Raw genomic sequence first — 21610 nt, 5'->3', positions numbered from 1 at the left:
ACCGTGGATATGCCCGGTGCCGGCTACACCCAGTCCAGCCCAGCATACCCATAACCAAACCTCCTGTAGTACCTATTGAAGACAAGGAATGCCTTCTCTTGGGTCTGGGTGGTTGGAGCTTCACAGTCCAGGATTGTCTGGATGTTGGGTTGTAAAGGTTGAACTTGGCCTCCACCTACAAGTTGGCCCCAGTAAATAACTGTGCACTGCCCTATCTGGCCCTTGCTTGCCTTGATAGTGAGGCCTGCAGATTGGAGAGCCTTCAGGATCTTCCCGAGGTGGATCAGGTGATCCTCTCTTAGGTGGGACTATAGAAAGCAATCATCTAGATATGCTGCACAAACATATTCCGACTCAGCAAGGACTATTCACCAACCTCTGGAAGGTGGCAGTGGCATTTTTCAATCCATACGAGTGAACTGATAATGCCCATCTCAAGTGGAGAATGCATATTTGTCTTTTACTCCAGGGGTCAGACTAATCTGCCAGTGCCCTGATTTCAAGTCAAAAGTACTGAGAAACTTGGCTGCGCCCAACCTATCAATTAGCTCATCAGCACTAGGAATTGGATGTGCATCTGTCTTACCTACTGCCTTGAGGCCTTATAGTCCACAAAAAACCTCAGCTCTGGTTTTTTCACCCTTGGAGTAAGGCTTTGGGACTAACACAACTTGGCTGGCACAGGGGCTCTCTGAGGGTTCAATTACCTAATTCCAGCATCTTGCTTACTTCAGCACTGATGCTCTCTATAACTTGAGTATACTGTCCGTAGCTCTTGTTTTTGACTGGTGTATTGTCTCCAGTGTCCACATCATAGGTACACCAAATAGTTTGACCAGGGGTTAGGGAGTGGAGCTCAGCATACTCCTACAGGACTTGCCTGCAGTCAGCTTGATGTTGGGCAGAGAGGGTGTCTGAAAAGACAACTCCATCTACTGACCCATCTTTTGGGCTGTAGGAGAGGAGGTCAGGGAGATGTTCTCTCTCTGCTTCGTGATCATCATCAGAGGCGATGCGCATAGCCACATCAGCCCTGTCAAAGAAGGGCTCTAGGCCGTTAACATGGATGACCCTGTTAGGGTTCCTTCTAGTGCCCGGCTCTACCAGATAGGTAACCTCACCATTCTTCTCAAGGATAGGGTAGGGACCACTCCACTTGTCCTGGATGGCACTAGGTGCCACAGGCTTCAAAACTCGTACCTTCTGCCCTGGTTGGAACTCTACCAGTGCAGCCTTTAGATCATACCAATGCTTCTGGAGCTCTTGGCTGGCCTCAAGGTTTTTGGATGCTTTCCCCATGTACTCTGCCATTCTGGAATATATGACTAGTACACAGTCCACACTGTGTTGTTTAGGCTCCTTTCAAAGTCTCTACCAGCCTTCCTTAACCAGACACAGTGTTCCCCTTACAGGATATCGGATCAGAATTTCAAAGAGGGAAAACCATACTCCCTTCTGAGGTACCTCTCTCTGAAGACAAAAAGCAGGAATGGCTAAAGGACATCCCATCTCATCCCGAGTTTTTCAGAGAGTCTCATGATCATACCTTCCATGCATGTTTTGAATCTCTCAACTAAACCATTTGTTTTTGTGTGATATGTGGTGGTGAATTTGTAAGTCACACCACATTCATTCCAGATGGCCTTCAGGTAGCCAGACATGACATTACTACCTCTGTCTGACACCACCTTCTTAGGGAACCCCACTGCTGTAAAAATAGTTAAGAGGGCTCTGGCAACTGGAGGAGGAGTGACAGTCCTGAGGGGTATAGCTTCAGGGTGACAGGCTGTGAATCTGTTCCCTGAATTTGTTCCCTGAAGCTCTTGTTGGGTCGATGGAGCCAACAACATCAACCTCTACCCTTTTAAAGGTACCCCCAACTACTGGAAGTAGAATTAAGGGGGGCTATAGGTGGTTACCTGCTTTGCCACTGGCTTGGCAGGTAACAAAGGAGTTACAAAACTCCTTCATCTTCTGGGACATGTTTGGCCAGTAGAAGTGGCTGACTTTCCTGCTCTAAGTCCTGCTGTGGCCAAGATGCCCAGCTAGGGGGATGTCATGGGCCAATGAGGCACTACCGCTCTCATAGTGGCACCAGGTTTGGGGTCTCTGGCCTCAGTGTACAGGAGTCCCTCCTCCCAATAGGTCCTGTGGGAGCCACTGACATTTCCCTTTTCCTGCACAGCAGCTTAATGTCTCAGGCTGTCCTACTTTTCAGCGCGTGGACACGCCGGTGTGCGTAATCGCAGCGCTTAATAAATGTCCCAATAATAATAATAATAATAAGAGTAGGACTGTCTTTGGTACAGCTCTTCCCTAGAAGGTCCCCGTGAACCCAGGAGCTATGCTGTTTACGGCCCAAGTTCCCTCTGGGGCCGACATTTCTTCTCTCCAAGAAGAGGGGACCTAAGCTTGTGGCTGATCAAAAGCAGGCTTACCTGACTTGCTACCTTTTTCTCTTGGAGGATTGGGACACTCTTTCAGACTCCAACACCTCTTTTTCAGCCTGGGCTTTGCTCTGTGCTTGGGATTTTATGCACACCCATTCAGGTGCCAGCATGGTTGCACAGGATCTTAGCTCTACCAGAGGCCCATGCTGAGGACTCCAGATCATTCCCTAGCAGACACTCAACAGTAATTACAGAGGACACGACCGCCTACTTTTGGCCAGTAAACCCTCTCAAATCCAAGGATACCATAGCCTTGGTTACATTATCAACACTGGTGATTGGATACGTCTGCTCAACCAAATACTGTCCTGGAGATACCAGTTTTTCAGCATCAACTCTAACTCCATTAATATATGGGTAATTTCTGCATTTCTCCAGGTTAATGTGCCAGACAACCAAGACAGCTACAACCACCCCAATATCAGAGACTAGAGTTGCCTAAGTGTGTTCTCTGACTTGGTCAGGACACACCAAGGATCCCAACTGGAAACTTTTCTGGGCCACAGCACAAGCTGCAGTAGAAAAAGGCAGTTTCCGACTGCCTACAGGGCAGTCTTATCAAAATATGGCGGGTGGGAGCGCCGACTCCTTGTTGAGTGGTCTTATTCCTGCTGCGATGGCGGTTGGAGGCTCGTCGGACCGCCATCATAATGAGGCCCTTAGTGCAGAAGTGGTCTTGTTCGAATGTAATGCAAAGAGAGAAGATTGTAACATGCAATTTAAAGTTGGCATTAGAACCTCCAGGTCTTTGACCTTGGTCAGCTTTGCTCAGAAGATGCCTCTGTGAGGAACCTGCAACACCAGCATTGTACCCCAGTGTGTGAGTAGCCTGCCGCTGTAGACTTAAATCCCTGTGTGAGAACCTCAGACTGATTCCATGTGTGTGAAGAGTCTATGGCTTGAATTACTGTGCTTGAGGTACCCGCACCTTCAGGCCTGGGGCACTGCTCTGGAATGCATGTGAGTGAAGTATCTTGTGCATGAATGTTTCTTCAGACACCGTCTTGAATGAATGAAGCGCCCTGGTCTCAGAGTCCCAATGTGTTAAAGCATACGGCCTAATTACTGTATATCAGTGGCATTGGGCCTGCTTGCATGAGGCATATGCTCTTACTTTGTATTTTCCTGTCCCTCTCTCCTCTCACAGGTAAGAACCCGGCAGACGACTACCTGGAGGCCATGATGAGCGAAGCCCCGGGACCCATCAACTTCACCATGTTCCTGACCATGTTTGGAGAGAAGCTGAATGGCACAGACCCCGAGGATGTGATTCGGAACGCATTTGCCTGCTTCGACGAAGAAGGGGCAGGTAGGGGCAGAATCATGAGTCAAACAGAGCAAGATTGCATGTTCTGAGTCATAAGGCAGCACAAACCAGAAAAGAGTCCTTCTAGTGTGTTATGTACACCAAATTGCTGGACTGTACCAGCCTAGCGTATCTCATACACTACCAACCTAGTGTCCCCTATGGAGCTGAGATAGCAATTGTGTATTTTATGTTATTAGCATGCTCACCAGTGTCAAGGATAATCTCCCCCAATGACTGAAAATATTTTTTTGCATAAGGAAAATCTGTGAATCACACTTTCGGTGGGCCAGAATTTCCCTTAGCGCGACCTGATGGAGTAAGCTCATAGAGCAGTGGCAAACACACATTTATACACCAGTTTAAAATATAGTTGTGTGATTGCTTCATTTATTAAATAAATACAAGCAGTTGCCTTGGCCAATGTCACAGGGACAAGTGAAGTGTCCCTCAAATTGTAAAGAAAATATGAAAATATTTTGAAAATATGAAAATATTTCATCTGAGCAAGCTAGTTTTGTTTTCTTGCCTCAAGAGTCAGGAGGTGGGCACAGCTCAATGACAGACACATACGATTTCTGTAGGCATTATTAGTGTGAGCAAACAAACATGGCTGAAGCAGGTTATGGATATGCTAAATCATGGTCAGCATAACTTGCATAATTCTGTGTAGTGTAAATTACCCACAAATTCTGTGAGATCATGCGAGAAGAGTAATTCTGCATTTAGGGCTAGTTTCTTATCTCAAAAATTCACCCCACTTCCAAAATGGACGCATGGGTGCAATTTGCACCAAGAAATAGCTAAATGCAACATAACACAAATTTAGCGCTTGCTAAATGTGCTCTTGCGGTAGGATTTCTTTCCCCAATATTACTCTTAATCACACAGGCTGGCGTAATCATGGTATTATGAGTAATTCCATGTCACGCAGTACCTCAGGATCACCAAAAGTACTCTGATTACCATTAGCGGCCTGTGGGGGAGTGCTGCCGAGTGGTGACGTGGGGTGGGGGATAGTAAGATCCGGAATATGGCTGAACAGAGGTAAGTAAACAAAGAAATAAATATAATTGCGCACACTGCATCGCCAAATGCGATGCAGCGCGCTCAACGAAATTCGTTTTATTTATTTATTTGTTTATTTACCTCTGTTCGGCTGTACTCCGGATTTTACTACCCCCCACCCTGCCCCGCCCCACGTCACCCGCCGGCAGCACTCCCACCACGGGCTGCTACTGCTGATTACTCTGGTGTAATTGAAGCTCTGCCCAGACATAAAGCTAATGCACAGATTTCTATGTCACACCAGCATGGATCAGACCATCTGCATAAGACCACATTAAAAATCAAGATAAAATGCTGGGTGCCACCGGCAAGCTTGACAAAAGTCAGCCTAAGTAGACATGTCAACTCCTTGCCTAATTTGCATATATGTCATTATTTTAATAATCAATGTATTGGTTTCACACTGATAAACCTGATCCAGGCTTGTAGGCTATAACTGATCTACAAAGTAGACTATAATTACATAGGGGCTGAGCTGAGCAGCACACTCAGGAAGACCTGGCTAATCTGCAGCATACACCGATCTAAAAATGAAACCCCAAAGTATTTAAGTACCCCAAACCTGAAATTTCTATCTAAAGCACTGACACAGGGACACACACTGCTTAAAGGCAGAAAAACAGCAATTAGAACTCAGACAGAAAGGAGCAGTGGTAAAGAAGGGGCTGAGCTTCTACTCGGAGTGACAAGAAGCCTGTCAAAAATTAGAAATGCATCGCAAGGACATGCGCCAAAAAACTCAAGGTTTCATCACATCGCAAGCCCCATTCCAGTGCTCCATTAAATGGAAATGATTCACTGTGGCAAAAACTCCTTTATTTAGATGCACCCCCACTTCCCCTATTGGGAGCACTTCTTTCTTTAAAAATTGTGATATTTTGCAGTTTAACTATTTTTCACTATTCCCAATGCCTACTAGAAAGTTGCTTCCAATGTCCTGCTTCATTGCCTGTGGTTGAACTCCTTCCACTTCATCAGTTAACCCATTAACATCTCCTCCATCGTGGGTGAATTAAACCAAAACCCCAAAATTAAAACTGAATTTTCTTGTGATGCCCATTCATTTAAATGGTGCTAATAGCGCGTAGTTACCCTGGAGCATCCCAGCGCTTGTTCCAGAAACAGAAAGTGGCAGTCACATGTACTCAAGGTCAGCAGTTAACAAAAAGATGTGTTTTCAGGAGTTTGCGGAAACGGAGAAGACAAGTCTCAGAACGCAAACTCAGGGGGAGTGAATTCCAGAGAACAGCAATATTCACTGAGAATCTTCTTCCCCCTGTACGTGCCTTTTTAACTTGAGGGGTCTGGAGCAAGTGTTTCTGGTCTGAGCGTAGGGTTCTATTGGCCTTATAGGGTATAAATAAATTCTTCAGGACCGGAGGACCTCTACCCTGCAGAATTTTGTGCGCAAGACAAAGGGACTTGAATTTGACCCTTTCATGCACCGGCAACCAGTGCAGTGCCCTCAATGCAGGTTTAGCCGACCGTGACATTGGAATGTTCTTAAGTAACTGTGCTGCAGCATTTTGAATTTGCTGTAATTTGTTGAACGTTGCTTCCGGGGCACCAAGATAGATAGCATTGCTATAATCCAGTCTTGATACAATCAGCCCCTAAATCAGCAACTTCCTAGATAGCGGTGAGAGGAGGGGCAGAACTTTACGCACGGACCGGAGAATACCGAAACAGACTCCTGCCGTTTTTTTTGCTTGAGTCCAGAAGGAGAGATCTTGCTCCAACCATACCCCGAGACTCTTAATCTCCTCCTTGGGGTTCGGGGGAGTGCCCAGACAACTGGGCCAGATAGTCGAGGGGAGTGAAGAACCTTATACCCTAAGAGCATTATATCAGTCTTTGAACCGTTCAGCTTTAATGCTGACTCACACATCCAGGTGTAGACTTTGGACATGCAAAAATGCAGCATGTCTGGGTTTTCGGCAGACTGGGAAAGAGCGACCACCAACTGGGTATCATCAGTGTAGCTCACGATTTTGATATTAAATGGAGCAACCACGTCCTCCAAGGGGGCCATATAAACATTGAACAATGTGGGGCTCAAGGAGGAGCCTTGTGGCACACCACATAGGAGAGGGATTGATGCTGATCGTTCGCTACCTTCCCATACCTGGTAGGTCCGGTCGCTAAGAAATGATTGAAGCCATTTCAATGCCGTCCCAGTCACCCCTACATCTGACAGCCGTTGAAGTAACACTTGATGATTAACAGTGTCAAAAGCTGCACTGAGGTCCAGGAGCATCACTGCCACTGATCCTCCCGAATCCAAAATGCTTCTGGCTTCTTCAACGACTGCCAGTAGGGCGGTGTCAGTGCCCTGTCCTGGCCGAAAGCCTGTTTGCGAATTTCTCAACAGGCCATTGGACTCAAGGAAGTGTGATAGATGGAGATTCACCAACCTTTCCGTGATTTTACTAAGCCCAGGAAGCAAAGAGATGGGCCTGTAATTCGCCATGTCAAGAGGATCTAAATTGGGCTTTTTCAAAAGGGCTTTTACTACTGCTCCCTTCCAGTTCGGAGGGACTAGGCCAGACGCCAGAGAAGCATTGATCAACTCGGTCACAGGATTAGCGATGGTGGATCCTACCTGTTTCAAAATCCTCATGGGGACTGGATCACAAGGTGAGCCACTCTTAATAGTGGCCAGAGCCTTGAGGACCTCATCCACAGATACTGGTCCAAAAGCTTCTAAACAAACAGGGGGTCCAACTAGTTCACTGCTAGACTCTGCTCTCTCGTTCATCTGGGGCAGGGCACTTAGGATGTTTGCTATTTTTGTGTGGAAATAGTCTGCTAGATCTTTGCATTTTTCTTCTAGATTATCAATGGCTGCGGGCGGCTCGGGAACCCTCAAAAGCTCCTTAACCACTAAAAAGGTTTCTCTAGAGGAGTTCGAAGCGTTCTCGATTCTCTCCTTAAAGAATTGAGCTTTAGTGCACTGAAGAGCAAGTTTGTACGCCCTTATCGCCGAGCGATATTCGGCCTTACTGGTCTCCTCCCAGTCCTTCCTCCAGGCACGTTCAAGCTTCTTGCAACCCTTTCTAAGGGTTCTTAGCTCAGACGTATACCAGGGAGCAGAGCTCATTCTCTTCTCTCTTTTTACAGCAGATCTTTTTGGGAGGACAGAGTCAAGTGAGCTGGTCAACCAGCTACTGAGATTCGCATCTGCCAGTACTGGGTCCGAGACAGGGGAGGGACGGGAACCTTCAAGTTTAAGAGTCCAATTTTCAACCGACAGCCTCGACCAAGGTCTTTCGGAGATACAGACACTAGGAGGAGATGTAATAGTGACCTCCATTTGCCAGGTGAAAGAAATTAACTGATGGTCCGACCACGGAAGTGGGAGAGGAGGTAAGACTTTCACAGCAACAACATTAGTAAAAATCGGATCGAGCAAATGGCCCTTATTATGAGTTTCCCCTGAGTTAATGAGGTCTACAAACAATCCAAGTAGGACAAGTGCACAACCTAAGGTTTAGTAAATAGAGTTGTTAGCGTACATTTGTATGTGTTTAGAAAGGTTTAAGGTTGCTCCCTTGGGTACGTTGTCCGTCCAATACAACGTAACAATAAATCTTAAATGAGTGTTTCCAAATGAAATTTGGTCACAAGCCCAACTGGGGCACTCCTTATAAGTGATCACGAATAGAGCTTCATATTTTCATCTTTTTATTTTTTCATTTTTTCAAAACGAAAAGAGTTCATTTAAATTTCATTAGTTTCCAATTAATTCAAAGGACCTCCTGAAATTATTTTCCAATCTCCAATGCATTTCGAGCGTACATTCCGCTCTTCATCAGGGAGTGCGTTCTAGAAAAAAACCGATACAGTACAACCAATAAATTCAATTTCTATAGGAAGAGACATTACATTTCAAAAATGCATGAGTGTAAACAAGCGTCTATTTCAAAATCACACTAGCGTAACTGATACAGTGTTCGTGTAGTGCCGGAAAAAGCCTTAAATGGTTTAAATGAACGAATTGAATTTGTTTGTTATCTGTAACATTACTGACACTTGTTTATATTGCTCTTTGATTTTCTGTAAATGTGATGCCTCTAAATATTACATGTGTGCTACGAGTTGTCTTTACTGTTATAATCTATCACGCTGGAACCTCACCATTTTAAGATGGCCGCCACCTTTTTACTATCGTTCACGTGACCACTCGTTTTAGTCCGCCTCACTGTTTCGATTGTTTTGAACGCCACTTGGTTTTTTCTAAACCCCGCGTTTTTGTAAACCTGTGCGTATATAATGAGCACACTAATGTTAGGATCACCGTACACGGTGTTATGGACGGTTCCCTGAACGCGCGTATCTAATCTCACCAGGTAAGCGGTCCTGAGAGGGCTACGTTTCCGTACCCTTTCCGCATCTTTTCTGAAGCGCTTTACTCTTTAAAGCGCGAGTCGAGTTTCTTCATTTACTTTGTCAGCCTACCTTTGTCTGACATACACCTTATTTTTCTCCTAGATTTTCCACGATTCGTTTAATGGGTACGTGAGTAATTTTTGCGTAACCTTGAGCACTTTAACACGTTTTTTTTCACTTGGGCTATAAGGCTTTTTCCGGCACTACACGAACACTGTATCAGTTACGCTAGTGTGATTTTGAAATAGACGCTTGTTTACACTCATGCATTTTTGAAATGTAATGTCTCTTCCTATAGAAATTGAATTTATTGGTTGTACTGTATCGGTTTTTTTCTAGAACGCACTCCCTGATGAAGAGCGGAATGTACGCTCGAAATGCATTGGAGATTGGAAAATAATTTCAGGAGGTCCTTTGAATTAATTGGAAACTAATGAAATTTAAATGAACTCTTTTCGTTTTGAAAAAATGAAAAAATAAAAAGATGAAAATATGAAGCTCTATTCGTGATCACTTATAAGGAGTGCCCCAGTTGGGCTTGTGACCAAATTTCATTTGGAAACACTCATTTAAGATTAATGAGGTCTACCTCATATACCTTTAGGTCGCATTGAAGGTCAGCCACCAAGCGATCCGCCGGGTCATTAAAATGAAGATTAAAGTCTCCCATCATCATAAAATTGGTGGTCGAGGAAGCCAAGAACGTGACGGTTTCCATCAAGGAACTAACAAAATTTCTGATGCATCCTGGAGGACGATACACCAATAACCCAGACACTGCCACCGTAGGTGAGATCTGGAAAGAGAACTTACAGCTCTCACAGTCCAACACCCCACTGTTCTGAGCCCTACACACCAAGGAAACCCTGTAAAGTATGGCAATACCACCTCCCCGACCTACCGGCCTATTGTGAGAGTAGATTAAAAAGCCTGGGGGGAGGGCTCTTACAATATCCACCTCTGAGCCTGATGTAAGCCATGTTTCCGTTAAGAACAAGATGTCTAGGTTGTGATCTTGTATGAGGAGATTAATCTCTAATGAATGCTTCGGAAGAGATCTACAATTCAACAAAGCCATTCGTAGGGGATTCCTTACTGTAGATTGCCAGGACGGGCAGCAAAGTCCGCAGTGTGAAAAAGGTTTGGCTCCTCTGTACATGTACGTGCAAGTAGATCTTTTGGGAGGCGTAATAATAAAAGATCTTCGCGGGTATAAGTGATGGCGGACCCTGAATAATTTAACATGGGGTCAGGCCCTAAGCCCGTCTGGGCCCAGACGGGCACAGACGGGCTGGACTCTGGCGTGACTCCGGCGGTAGTCCGGCGAGCCCGCTGCGCGTGACCGCTGCGCGTTAACATAACCGTATTAAATGCAGGTCTAGCGTCCTTCTGACGAATAGACCGTCAGTCAAAATGGCGCCGCCATCGTCCTTCAGTCCCTCAAGATGTCCGCCGAAATGTAGATGCTCGGCAAGGGGGCCCGCAAAAATGCGGTGAGTTTCCGATTAAAGTGCAGGCAAATGGGCCAACTATTAAAACCAGGGAAGAAGGCAAACACATACACTAAAGTAAATGGCAATACGGGATTGTTAAAAAATAACGCTACAAGCCTCGCAAATTTACGCTGTTAAGCGCTGCACGCTCTGGTTGCAAGCTCGTGTCACCAGTCAGTTCTAGAGACTGATCGACTCACACACTCGCCTTAAATGCAGGTCTAGCGTCCTTCTGACGACTAGACCGTCAGCCAAAATGGCGCCGCCAGGCGTCCTTCAGTTCCTCAAGATGTCTGCCGAAATGGAGATGCTCGGCAAGGGGGCCCGCAAAAATGCGGTGAGTTTCCGATTAAAGTGCAGGCAAGTGGGCCAAATATTAAAACCAGGGAAGAAGGCAAACACAAACACTAAAGTAAATGGCAAAACGGGATTGTTAAAAAATAACGCTACAAGCCTCGCAAATTTACGCTGTTAAGCGCTGCACGCTCTGGTTGCAAGCTCGTGTCACCAGTCAGTTCTAGAGGTAACAACATAGAACATTTATATATATAAAACCAGACCAAAGTGGCGTGTGGTCTCTTCCCAATTGTACATAGACACAATCTTCTAAGAAATCTTACGGCGTGGTACACTCCTAAATGGGAGAGCTCATTAAGTTAGCTAAACTATAGCCCGCTTTGAAGACCAACATGCCCCTTAGAAAGTCATCCTCAAGGTCCCCCCATCGCTATGGCTAAGCCTAGCAGCCTTCTTGGGATGCAGCCACTCATGTTCTCATGATATCGCTGGTTCCTTGTTGAGTACTGAATGGGCAGCAGGTGGTGTTTTTGTCTTTTCTTTTTTACTCTACTTGATCTGGTCACTCACCTTAATGTCACTCCCATGCAAATACTACAGCTGAAATAGCCGCTCCCGGTGCAGTGGTTTCAGTTCCCCATAACAGCATTATTTCTGTCTCAGCCTCTTTCTGTGACAGACAAAGATTGGGAAGTAAGAAACATTATACGTATTTATAATTTGCAAGTTTTGGATTCTATCTCTTCCTACTTTGTCTGAATCCTAGTATTACCCCTATCAAATATACGCTTGGCAATCGTTAACAATGCCTGAGATGTTGTGCCAGTCTCAGAGTCTTGAAACTGCCAATGAAGAATGCTGTGGGTGTTCAGAATGTTGAGTTTTCTCAGCTGGAGAGCCACCACTGGCAAATACGGTCGGTTCCTGGATGTTGCATGCATATTGAAGACCTGTGCAAATGTCTTGTAGTAGAATCCTGTGGTAACCGTTTATAGCCCGCTCCTGTGCAAGCCTTCTACACCCAAAGTACATGTTGCGAACAATCATTTCTCAGTCCTTGAACAGTGACACAATTAGGACAATGCAGCATTTTATAAAGCGAGAGACCAATCCTTTCCCAAAAATAGTTTTTCTTTTGTGATGAACCCTTGTTATGGTACCACTATATAAAGAATTGGGAAAGCTGTTTGATTGCCTTACTGCAGAGTATTCAATTTGATAGATCTTCAATTTGTGGATGATGAGACTTGATCTAATAAAAACTCTACAAAAATGTTAAACTGCACATGATATATTAATCTTGAATGAGCTTTCCACACTTCCTCTCAATCTCATGCATTTGTGCACTCTTTTCCTCTCTCTTATGTTAATTTCCTGCCTCCTAATTCCACACTGTTACGCTTCTCGTCCAGTTTTCTCTGACATCTCTAAATTTACCAGTGACTTCTCTCAAGTATCACTAGGCATCTTTTTTACCCACTCTCTCCTTCGAGCTTTAGGACAATTGCCCTGCGTGTCATGTCTTTGCTCCTCTCTCTTTTCTCTCTCCCCCTTCATTGGTCAAATTCTTTCTGGTTACTTGCTCTTTCTTACTCAATTTTGCTCCCTCATTGATGCACTGATTTGAATTTAGGTGTAATCCATGAAGACCACCTCCGTGAGCTGCTCACCACCATGGGCGACCGCTTCACAGACGAGGAGGTGGACGAGATGTACCGGGAGGCACCCATTGACAAGAAGGGCAACTTCAACTATGTGGAGTTCACACGCATCCTGAAGCATGGCGCTAAGGACAAGGATGACTAGAGGAAGCAAGATGCAGCTAAAGCTGAGAGGCAGAAGATGTGTGTCCCTCTCAATGCCCCATCCAATCTTTTTCCAAACCTTAGAGTGGGTATCTTGGAACACCAAGTGGAGCTCGACTGTTGACAAATCACACCCTATGCTGCTCCTTCTGTGCTGATCAATCACACACAGGCACCAGTCAGACTATATAAGAGACATCTGCTGACTAGTCACTCTCTTTGTGTCCCCCAGCACCAGCCAATCAGACCATGTAGAAGACCCTGTGCTCTGTTTAGTCAGCATCTCGAGAGATACTATATGTTCATGTATGTGTAAATTATTCTTACGTACTGGCTTGTCACTTCCTATGTTATCTATAATGTTTTTGCCATTACCCCTCTACTTTCCCCAGTCACCGACCAATCATATCATATGTAATGTCTCATGTATTGTCTATTAATGGTAACAAGCAAACTTTCATTCTTGCGCTGTCTAGTTGCACACTTGACCTCCCACATGCACTGACTGGTCACAACTTAGAGCTCTCCTCTTGCACTGGCTGATCACCCTTTTTGCTGCTATTCTCATACTGTAGGCTGCTTTGCTGGTCAGACACACCCTGTGTATCCTCTAAGGAACAGACTAGTCAAGGTGTGCATATCACCACAGACATTGGTTGAGAAGATCAAGGTGCCCCTGAATACTCTGCATTTCCATTCGGAATGCGGATACCAAGAGGTCTAATGAGTTATGAGTCACATCAGTTGCTATGGGGGAAAACATTAATCAAAGTTGGTATCATGGTGTCTAGTAGTCATTGTTTTGTGGGTGGTATGATCATCTCTGTGCTTTGACCAATGATGGCCAGTCTCTCAGCTATACCGATGACATCGACCCATCAAGCATCAGTGCTGGCCATAGCAAGAAGATTGACAGGTGAAGTCACATAAACAGTGGAGAATTCACTCAGAGCCAAGACAAGTATCACTAAGACATGACAGCTTGTGTCACCAGCCCGAATCTATGCCTCACCGTGCCGGTACCTACTCCCAGCCCCATCACCGCAACTGCAACTTTGCAAAGTGACTACTGCCCTGGTTATATTATCCAAACCACAACAGTACACCTATAAACTAAGGAACAGAAGGAAGAGTACCTCCTACTGGAGGACCTTGTCTGGCTTATTTACACTGAGCGCTTGTCAGAAGTGAACACTTCAGATAGCACCTATAAAGTAGAACCTGCTGTGGTTTCATCATTTCCGCCAACACCGTCCATCAGCATTCAACCACTTGTCTCATGTCCATGGGCTCCAGTACACTGACACCTTCATTCCACAACCTTGGAATTTCAGGGAGATGAAAAAAGCATGGTACTTTTTGGCCCGTCCATTTTTTGACCCATTCTTGCAGCACCTCAAGCCGGTCATTGTGTTAATGCACTCCAGAGATGAAATGGTCTTGGTTTCCATGTGATTTGTGTGCAGGATTAGGCCACTATTACTCCTTTACAACCATGCTAGGGTTGGAGAAGGGCCTTCACTCCTCTACATCTTTATGTCAAAGCATAGTCCTTTATACTCTGGCCTACCTTGTCCTGCGGGGTGAGAATTCCTCCCCTGAGCACACTCTGCTTGGTCTTTCCTGCCATGAGCATTTTTCTATTGTGTGGTTGGGTTCTGTTTTCCAAAGCACTGTCCTAGCCCAGGTTTTTTCCCACCTTTCCTAAACACTTACAAACAACTCCCTCCATCCTTGCATGGTCACCGCCTGATAGACAGTCTTCACTGGTCAAGAGTCTCATTCTCCTCTGACAACCCCCTCAATAAGGTGCACCGTCCTCACACCATTCTGAGCCTCTTCCTGAGTCCATTTGCTCCCCCCTTAAATAACAACTAATATGTTCAGGCTTTTTTTATCTTCTGACCAAAGAACCACCCTGGTTCAATCTCCCTGTTCTCTTTGTCTGACGCCTCTGCTTAGCTCCATCCTGGTTCATAAGCCTCTTTTTTCCGAGCACCTCATGGCATGGGGCCTAAACGCCTTCCTGGTTCCACTGAATCAGGGATTGTGTTTCCACCCATCATTAACATCTTTAGGATAGCTCAAACTTCACTGAACATGACTGCTGTGGATTTAAAATCTGGTTTTAATAACATTATGGATACCATCATTGATGTTGTTTTGGTGGAGCCTCTCCCCAGAGGTGACCTCGGCCTGTGAGCCACGTATCACAAAAGTGATATTGTTCGAACAGAATACTGTTTTAATAAAGAAAGAAATTTGTGGGATCTTCATCTCTAGCTTTCACTCTTTGTGTGACTGAGACTGAAGTGATGGGCTCAGAATGTTCAAACAGAAGAGTTTCCTTTAATGTCGGAAGAAGACAGACTGCCTGAATACCAGTTGCAGCTTTCCCTCTTGATGACGTCATGGTGTGTTCCTGGTCAAATCAAAATGGCCAATGCTTGGTGGTAAATTAATAACTAGGAATTTACCTGTGCACAAGAAAAGAAAGTGGTGGTGATGGAGGGTGTGCGGCCGGTTTACAAAGGACCCACATATTGACATTGTTGATCTGACACTTCCAAAATCTCTGTTCTTTCCTTTTTCTGGGGCCCAATGAGGATGCTAACTGACCCAATGCCTTGTTGGACAACTTATAAAAACATCCTTGCCAGGTTTTTATACAGTAACAATGAGCAGCTATATCTAAAACTCAATTTGAACCTCAATGACACAATATACATTGCACATAGTTCAGAAATGCCCACAGCACTAATCTATACAACAGAAGAACATAATGTACACGCTGTAAAACAAAAAGAACTCCACACTGCACATTACAACACTGCACTAAATATATACTAACATCTCAACAACTACATAAAACCTCTCCTCGACGCACATTGCTCCATTTCACAAAACAATCACCATGATATTCCTTTAACACTTTAAATGCTGCAAGCAGGAGTCATGGCTGCGCAGGCCAAGATAGTGGTTGCATCTTAGATGCCCTCTGGGACCTCTTCCACCATCCTTAATCATCTCAATGTTGGCAGTGCCCTTCATCTCACCTGGTGACGCTTCCAGCCTGTGAAGATGTGCCTCCTGTATTCTTCTGGGGGCCCTAAAACTGTTTAAATAGTGGCAGCGTTTGCGGTTCAGGCACCACCGGGGGCGGATCTCTGTCTGGGCCCCCCTCTACCCTCCTCTGTGACACCCATGGGCCAGGCCACCACCCTCCAAGCCATACAGGCCTCTAGGGAGTCAGAAGAGACCAAAACTGGAGAGGTGGGAGTGGATGTGACGTTGCTGTGCCAAGCCCCACGGAATGTGGCCGGCAGGGTTACTGAAGCTGAAGGTAGGGTCTCCAATCTAGAAGATGACATGGCTACACTTAAACACTCCATCACCACATTGACAACTATGATTGCCATCCTGGAGGCCCGAGCCTAAGAGGCAGAAAACCGGTTGTGCAGAAACAACCTGCGACTCGTGGCTTTCCCGAGGATATGGAGGGCATGGCGCCTGAGGAATTCCTAAAAGCCGGGCTCTGGAAATGGATATCCATGGGCAAACTGTTGCCATGGTGTGCGATCGAAAGAGCACACCAAAGGCCTCTGAGGAGCCCCCTACCCTTTGGACTTTCATAGCTCAGGTCCTTAACTATAGAGACAGGGATGCAATCCTGCAGGAGGCCTACTTGACGGGTACCCAGGCCCACGACTCATGCCACATCATGGTGTTCGCTGACTACACTCAGGCGGTCCAGCAATGGCAGAAATCCTACAAAGGCGTGAAACAGAAACTCAGAGCTATGGACATCAGTACATGCAAATATTCCCCCCAAGGCTTAAAGTCAACCATGACTCCAAGACCTGCTCCTTCGACTCCTTGGAGGAGGTGTGGGAGTGAGTGGCCAAATGCCCGACTCTGCATGGCCTCCCCCCCCCACCAGGGGCAGGCCACTGGCAGGTCCATCTGCCTCCCGCCAGGGGTCTAGAGCGCATCGGAGTGTGTGTTGTGGAGGGAGCGGCTGATAGCCCAGAGTCCTTCTGGAGCCTCTCGTGGGGGGCAGCCTCCAGCCTCGCAGTGGAGAGCAGCGCTCTGAGTTCGATAAAGCGGGCTCAGATCAACACCCCTTGGCTCCCCCCAGTTCACTTACATGCCAAGGGGCTTGCCCACCTGCGGAAGTCTGCCCTGAACACCTGGTGGTGTTGCTGTCCTAGCGCACTTTAATTCACAAACCTTTTACCCTGCACCAGTCCTGCTTCATCCTGCAACGGAGGAGGTCCCATGCTAATGTTATGCTCATGTTTCAGTTGGAGGGTTGGTTTTCAGATGGTTTGCAGGTGAGAGATGCTTCCAGGGAAGAAGTATAGGGTGGGGGGACTTGGGTGGCTGGGTTGTTTCACAATGTGTTGATTGTTTTTTTGATTTCCTCACTTTTCGACTGTCTCTGCTTGCATGCATTACACTAGAGGCCACGGTGGGGAAGACAATGTTCTTCCCTCTTATCCTGTGACACACGCCTGCCCTTGTGGGAGGAGTCTCTTACCATATACCATGCCCGACCCTGGGTCCAATATCAAACTTTAAAGTCAGATCATGGAATGGGAACGGTCTCATGGACCGCATTAACCACACTGCAGTCCTTCGGCATGCTCTGCGCTCCAAACAAGATATCCTGCTATAGCAGGAGACCCATCTCCTCAGTTCCCACTGCCCCTTCTTGAGGTGCCTCAGATTTGACAGGGTCTATAAAGTGGGCTTCACCAGGTGCTCCCTGGGAGGTAGCAATACTTCTCCACAAATACTTACCATTTGTGGTGACCTCCACGGTCGCGGACACCTGGGCTGCTACGTCGGAGTGGAGGGCTTTTTATCGAGGGATGGCTGTGAGCAGTCTTCAGCGTGTATGTCCCACCTCAGGCCCCCTCTCCTGTCTCTGGAATATACCCCTTGATGTTCCCTCAGGCTCCTTGATTGTAGTAGACAATTTTGTCTTGCCGGAACCAGTACTGGACTGTTCCAACCAGCCCAGTACACATAGAATCTCCTGAGACCGCCAACTGTCCTCATCGATGGACTTCCTGGGGCTGTGCAACATTTGGTGCACATGGCACCACGGTGACTGGCAATACACCCACACCTCAGCGACCCACTGAACTTTGTCCCATATTTCCTATTTTCCCCAATTTGGGCACCCGAACCACCCACAGCCCCAAGTGTGGCCCCTCATTGTGTGGTGCCTGTTAGAGACCTAATGTGCAGAATTTCTTCTGTCCACGTTACAGGACTATTTTGACTGCAACAAGGGACCGTCAAATCCTCTAGGATCCTGTGGGAGGAAGGTAAGGTCACTCTGAGGGGCATGGCACAGGCTTCCTTTGGTCTCAGACTCAGGAGAATCTGTCCAGGATCACTGCCCTGGATGCACGCATACTGGATGTGGGGGGATGCTCCAGCGGGATCCCTCTGAGAAGTTGGAGTGGTAGCTGCTGCTGGCCCAGGTCTCCCTCCGGGAAACCTCCCTTGTGGAGGCATGGCAGTGTTGGACATCCTTTTTTCAAACGGTATACAAGTGGGGTAACAAAAGTGGCAAGCTGCTCTACTGTCTGGCCACACAAAACCTGATGTCCAGAAATGTCCCTGAAATTATACACTTGGCTGGTCTATGTACGTGTACTGCTACAGTCATAGCAGCTGCATTCGCAGACAGTGGTGTCCGGCACGCGCAGGGAAGCACGACGGGTCGCAATGTAAAAAAGAAAAATGAACACTTACCTGCCACCGGGTCCTGTGTCTCTGCTTCTGCTCTCCTGCATCAGACTCCAGGAACAGGAAGCACAGCAAGGCTCCCCTGACCAATCACAATGCTGCAATGCAGCATTGTGATTGGTCTGAGCACTGCGATTCAATGCTCTGACAGGGACGGGGGCCTGGGCATGTTCTCCATGCAGGCTGTAATGCAGTCTGCATGGAGAACAGGGAAAGTGTGCATGACTGTCTTGGGAAACAACCTTTACAACACAACTTTTACAACGCACTACCATTACAACAAAACGTTTACAACGCAACATCCATTACAACGCATGCATTTACAACGCAACCAGTACAATGCATGGCACTACAACGCACACCACTACAACGCATGTTATTACAGCGCAATCATTACAACGCATACCATTACAACGCATAGCATTACAACACATAGTACCCCTACACTATCCAACACTTACCCTACTGTTGCACCCCCTGGAGTTAGAATAGTAATTTTAACCCCTACACTATCCAACACTTACCCTACTGTTGCACCCCCTGGAGTTAGAATAGTAATGTTTACCCCTACACTATCCAATACTTACCTTACATACAATGTAATGTTATGCGTTGTAATGGTATGCGTTGTAAATGTAGTATGCGTTGTAGTGGAATGCGTTGTAAAAGTAGTTTCAAAGAATTCGTTGTGATGGCATACGTTGTAATGGTATCCGTTGTAATGGATGTTGCGGTGTAAAAAATGCGTTGTAAAGGTAGGCGTTGTAAAAGTATGCGTTGTAACGTCATACATCCGACTGTCTTGGGCGGCCCAAGAGGCCGGCCAAACAGTCTTTATGCATTTAGGAGGGTTCTACCACTCCTCCCCTGCTCGGCAGCCCCGCCAGCCCACTCAAGGAAAGCTACCGCAGCAGGAGGACAAAATGAAATGATAATAACACTATGTTATTATCATTGAATTTTTTCCTTTATTTTACTGCTTCAAGGCAGTGGGGCGACGCTCCTCTGTCTTAGCAGAGGAGCCGCCCTGTTCGAGGAGTACAATTGCCATATCTTTACCCGGCGGCCCCTACAACTGGCAGAAAGAGACCATCCGATCCTCAGGAACATCCCCCTGCCACAGCTCTCCCCCACCCTTCATTCCGAATTGCTGGAGCCGCTGGGGCTGGAGAAAATCACCTATGTGTAGCTGTCATGAAATCCAAAAGGAACCCCAGCCCTGACGTATTCCCCGCTTGACTACTATTGAAAATAGGGAGAAATAATGAGTCCCTGTTTGCTAGAAATTTATTCTGAGGCACTCGCCAATGGGCGCGTCCCTCTGTCGGTGGACACTGCCACAATAGTGGTTCTTCCCACAGCAGGGCAGCAAGCAAGGCAAGGCTCTTCGTATTGGCAGTTTTCCCTCATTAACGCTGAACCCAAGATCTATGCTCGGATGCTCGGCGGATGAAAGCTCTACCCAGCCTGATACACCGGGTTCAATTTGGCTTTATGATGAGCCAAAGCAAAAGGCATTGTATATAGCGTGTCGAGATGGCCCTGGCCTGTGCCGCTGTACAGGGCAACCCAAGGGCTCTGCTTCTAATTGACTCTGTCAGTTGGTCTTTCGTCCGAGACGTCCTTGAAAAAATGGGGTTCAGCCCCAGGTTTCGGTCCTATGTGAAAGTGCTGTACGCCACACCCATGGTGGGGGTGAGTCAACTGAATCCGTTCAGAGGAGTTCCCGATCGGTAGGGGAACCCGACAGTGCTGCCCCCATGCCCAGCTACTTTTCACCCTAGCCATTGACCCTATGGCATTCCTTATTCGCATTGACGCGCGCATCAGAGGGCGGCGGTGGATAGAACAACTTGAGGACAAGATTGCTGTATGCACGGATGACATCCTTCTCTTTCTTGAACTCCCACACCTGTTGGGGCCCTGAGCATTAGAAATCCTCTGTTTTTATGAGATGGCCTCCGGCCTGAGAGTCAACCGAAGTAAATCCCTTCTTGCCCTGCTTCAGGGGGATCTACTTCTGTAGGACAGTCAGGAATCCATACCCATCCAAAGGTTGAGCTTACAATACCTTGGGTTTTCCATCTCCACAAACTCTGGTCTGGCACCTAAACCTGATGCCTCCAGTTTACGACATGAAATGTGATTTCTAGAAGTGGGACCACCTGCCACTTAATGTGCTGGGTAGAGTTGTCTTGTTCAAAATCCTGGTCCTTCCTCTGTTCCTCTATACTCTTCATCACTTTTCATTCACCATCCTCAACGGTTGGTTCTAGGCCCTCAATAATACCATTCACAATCGCATTGCATGGGGCCGAGCTCGTCAGGTGACATATGATGGTAGTTTGGGATCGACTGGTGTCTGGCTCTAATACTGGGCATTGCATCTGGTGGTCCTCAAAAGCTGGTTGACTTGGGGGTGGGATGACCACACATATCGACTGGAGCTTGCCCGTCTGGTACTGCACACTGTCATTGGTGTCCTCTATGGCAACCCAATACCATGAAACCTCCCTGGTCTAACCACGTTGGTATATAATATAGGGCGGGCAGCCCTGCAATTTACCAATCGGGACAAGACACTTGTGCATCTCACTCCTCTATGGACAGGATGCTGGCTGCACCACACTGGACACCTGGAGGGCTTTAAGGGCTAGGACAGAATTTGCATCTCAGCTCTTGGAGATGTCTGGCAGGGGCGGCACCCTCATTACTTTCAAGATCTACAAATGCGTTTCTCCCTGGAGCACTCCCAATTTCACAAATACTTACACCTTTGCCATGCTTTAGCATGCCACCTACAAGACATCACTGACCTCCCAGATTTCAGCCGACTCTAGGCCAAGGTAGACATGGGACACCTAGGGAACGGGGCAATCGCTCAGATTTATTAAACACTGGCTATCCACTCACCAGAAGACTTTCTCTCTTTTAGACAGAAGTGGAAGGAATGGGTGGGCCCCGTAGAGGTGGTGGACTGGAGAGACGTGCATGAAGCGTTCCAAGAGATGTCCATCTCTGCCAGGCTGCGCCTCATTC

General features: G+C 46.8%; 1 protein-coding gene across 1 annotated transcript in view; it reads left to right on the top strand.

Annotated features, from left to right (window-relative positions):
- MYL9 (myosin light chain 9) overlaps positions 1 to 15078 on the top strand; it is a 91346-nt gene extending 76268 nt beyond the window's left edge. The window contains exons 3-4 of the mRNA XM_086932223.1: positions 3598 to 3759; positions 12637 to 15078. Of these exons, the coding sequence (XP_086788349.1) occupies positions 3598 to 3759; positions 12637 to 12809 (335 nt within the window). The 3' untranslated portion in view covers positions 12810 to 15078. The remainder of the gene's footprint in view (positions 1 to 3597; positions 3760 to 12636) is intronic.
- The last annotated feature ends 6532 nt before the right edge of the window (positions 15079 to 21610 follow it).

This window comes from Lissotriton vulgaris, chromosome 7, assembly GCF_964263255.1.
Source record: "Lissotriton vulgaris chromosome 7, aLisVul1.2, whole genome shotgun sequence".
In the NCBI taxonomy this organism is placed as follows: domain Eukaryota; kingdom Metazoa; phylum Chordata; class Amphibia; order Caudata; family Salamandridae; genus Lissotriton; species Lissotriton vulgaris.
This window is presented reverse-complemented; position numbering and strand designations above follow the sequence as displayed.